This window comes from Haliaeetus leucocephalus, unplaced genomic scaffold, assembly GCF_000737465.1.
Source record: "Haliaeetus leucocephalus isolate CR32 unplaced genomic scaffold, Haliaeetus_leucocephalus-4.0 Scaffold274, whole genome shotgun sequence".
Taxonomy (NCBI): Eukaryota; Metazoa; Chordata; class Aves; order Accipitriformes; family Accipitridae; genus Haliaeetus; species Haliaeetus leucocephalus.
The window spans coordinates 97,060-98,474 of NW_010972710.1; the positions used below are offsets into that span (position 1 = coordinate 97,060).

General features: G+C 68.1%; 1 protein-coding gene across 1 annotated transcript in view; it reads right to left on the bottom strand.

Moving 5' to 3' along the window:
- The window catches only part of RAD23A (RAD23 homolog A (S. cerevisiae)), a 5,632-nt gene extending 4,236 nt beyond the window's left edge, over positions 1-1,396 (bottom strand). Inside the window, 4 exon segments of the mRNA XM_010569817.1 lie at positions 113-188; positions 294-421; positions 832-887; positions 1,191-1,396. Of these exon segments, the coding sequence (XP_010568119.1) occupies positions 113-188; positions 294-421; positions 832-887; positions 1,191-1,396 (466 nt within the window).
- Positions 1,397-1,415: the final 19 nt, after the last annotated feature.

A 1,415-nucleotide genomic window follows, 5' to 3' on the forward strand; every position in this document is an offset into this window, starting at 1 on the left:
AGAAGTCCCAAGCCCCGCCCTGACAGGGCAGAGCCTACCAGCACCCACTGGGGCGTGGCCAGCCACCACCCCACCCGGTGGGCGTGTCCCACGCGGCCCCCACCCCACTGACCTTCGGGTGCCTGCTGCTCCGGGGGGCGGCTCTCCTGCACAGGTGGGCGCTCGGGTTCCGGGCTGCCGGGGATGCCCTGGGGGCAGCAGGGGTCAGGGCAGTGGGGGTCGGGGGGGGGGGCCCTGACTGCCCCCCCCACTCCTCAGGACCTTCCCCCGCTTTGCCACAGCCCCCATCTCACCGTCAGCAGGTACTCGACAGCGCGGTGGGGGTTGTTGTAGCTGGCGCGCAGTGCGGCCACCACCCGCTCCCGTTCGTACCCCATCGACATGATCTCCGTCAGCATCGTCTCGTACTCCGAGCCCGTCACTGCCAGTCCTGTGTCAATGCTGGCCCTGGGACCCCCCCAGCCCCAAGACCCCCACCTCCCCTGTCCCTCTCATCTACCTCCATTGCCCCGTAACAAGGGCCCAGAACTTCAAGGACCCCCATTTAGCTGTCCCATTCCCTCACCTGGGGACCCCCAAAGCATCTTCCATGACACCGCCCCCTTTCCTCCATCCCCACTCAGGACCCTACCCCCCCTCCCCCCATTCCAGAGCCTTCCCCATGTCAGGGGCCACCACATGCTGGGAAGCCCCAACCCCACCACCCTTCTGGGGACTACAAGTCTCTAGACCCCTGCGATCCCTTCACATCCCCTCCCCTCATGCTCTTCCCCCCTTCCCCTCGCCCAGGGGACCCCCCATCCCCCCCATCCCCCGCCCCCCGGCACCCACCGAGGGTGGAGGCGGCATCAGCCGAGCGCCCCGCACTACCTGGGGGGGGAACAGAGCTGTGGATTCAAGAGAGAGATGTGGCAGCTGAGACCTTTCTGGGAGCTCCAGGGCACAGCTGGCCCCCGCAAAACCCCCTGTGGCCCCCCAACCCCACCCCTCACACTGGCCCAGCCCCAGCCCCCACTCTGCTGCTCCTCCCCCACACCATGTCCTCTGTGCTAGCCCCTACTCCCTGCAGCCCCCCCAAATGGTTTGCTTTAGCCTCTCCTGTCCCCCACATCCCCCAACCACAGGGTCTGGAAGAATTAGACTCCCCCAAGCCCCTGATTCCCCATCCTTGGGGTTCTACCCCCCCTTACCCTGCTGCGGGCTCTGAGAGGGCGAGCGGAGGGAGTTCATGGGATGGCGTCTCCTCGCTTGGGGCAGCCGGCGGCGGGGGGACAGCATCAGCAGCCGGGGGGGGCCCTGGTGCCGCAGGAGGCTCGGAGGCACTGCCAGCTCCGGCCTCAGGGGCTGCAGTGCCCAGTGCGGACTTGGCCTGTGGGACAGGGTTGTGAGCGGGCATGGGAGTCTGGGGGGGGTCC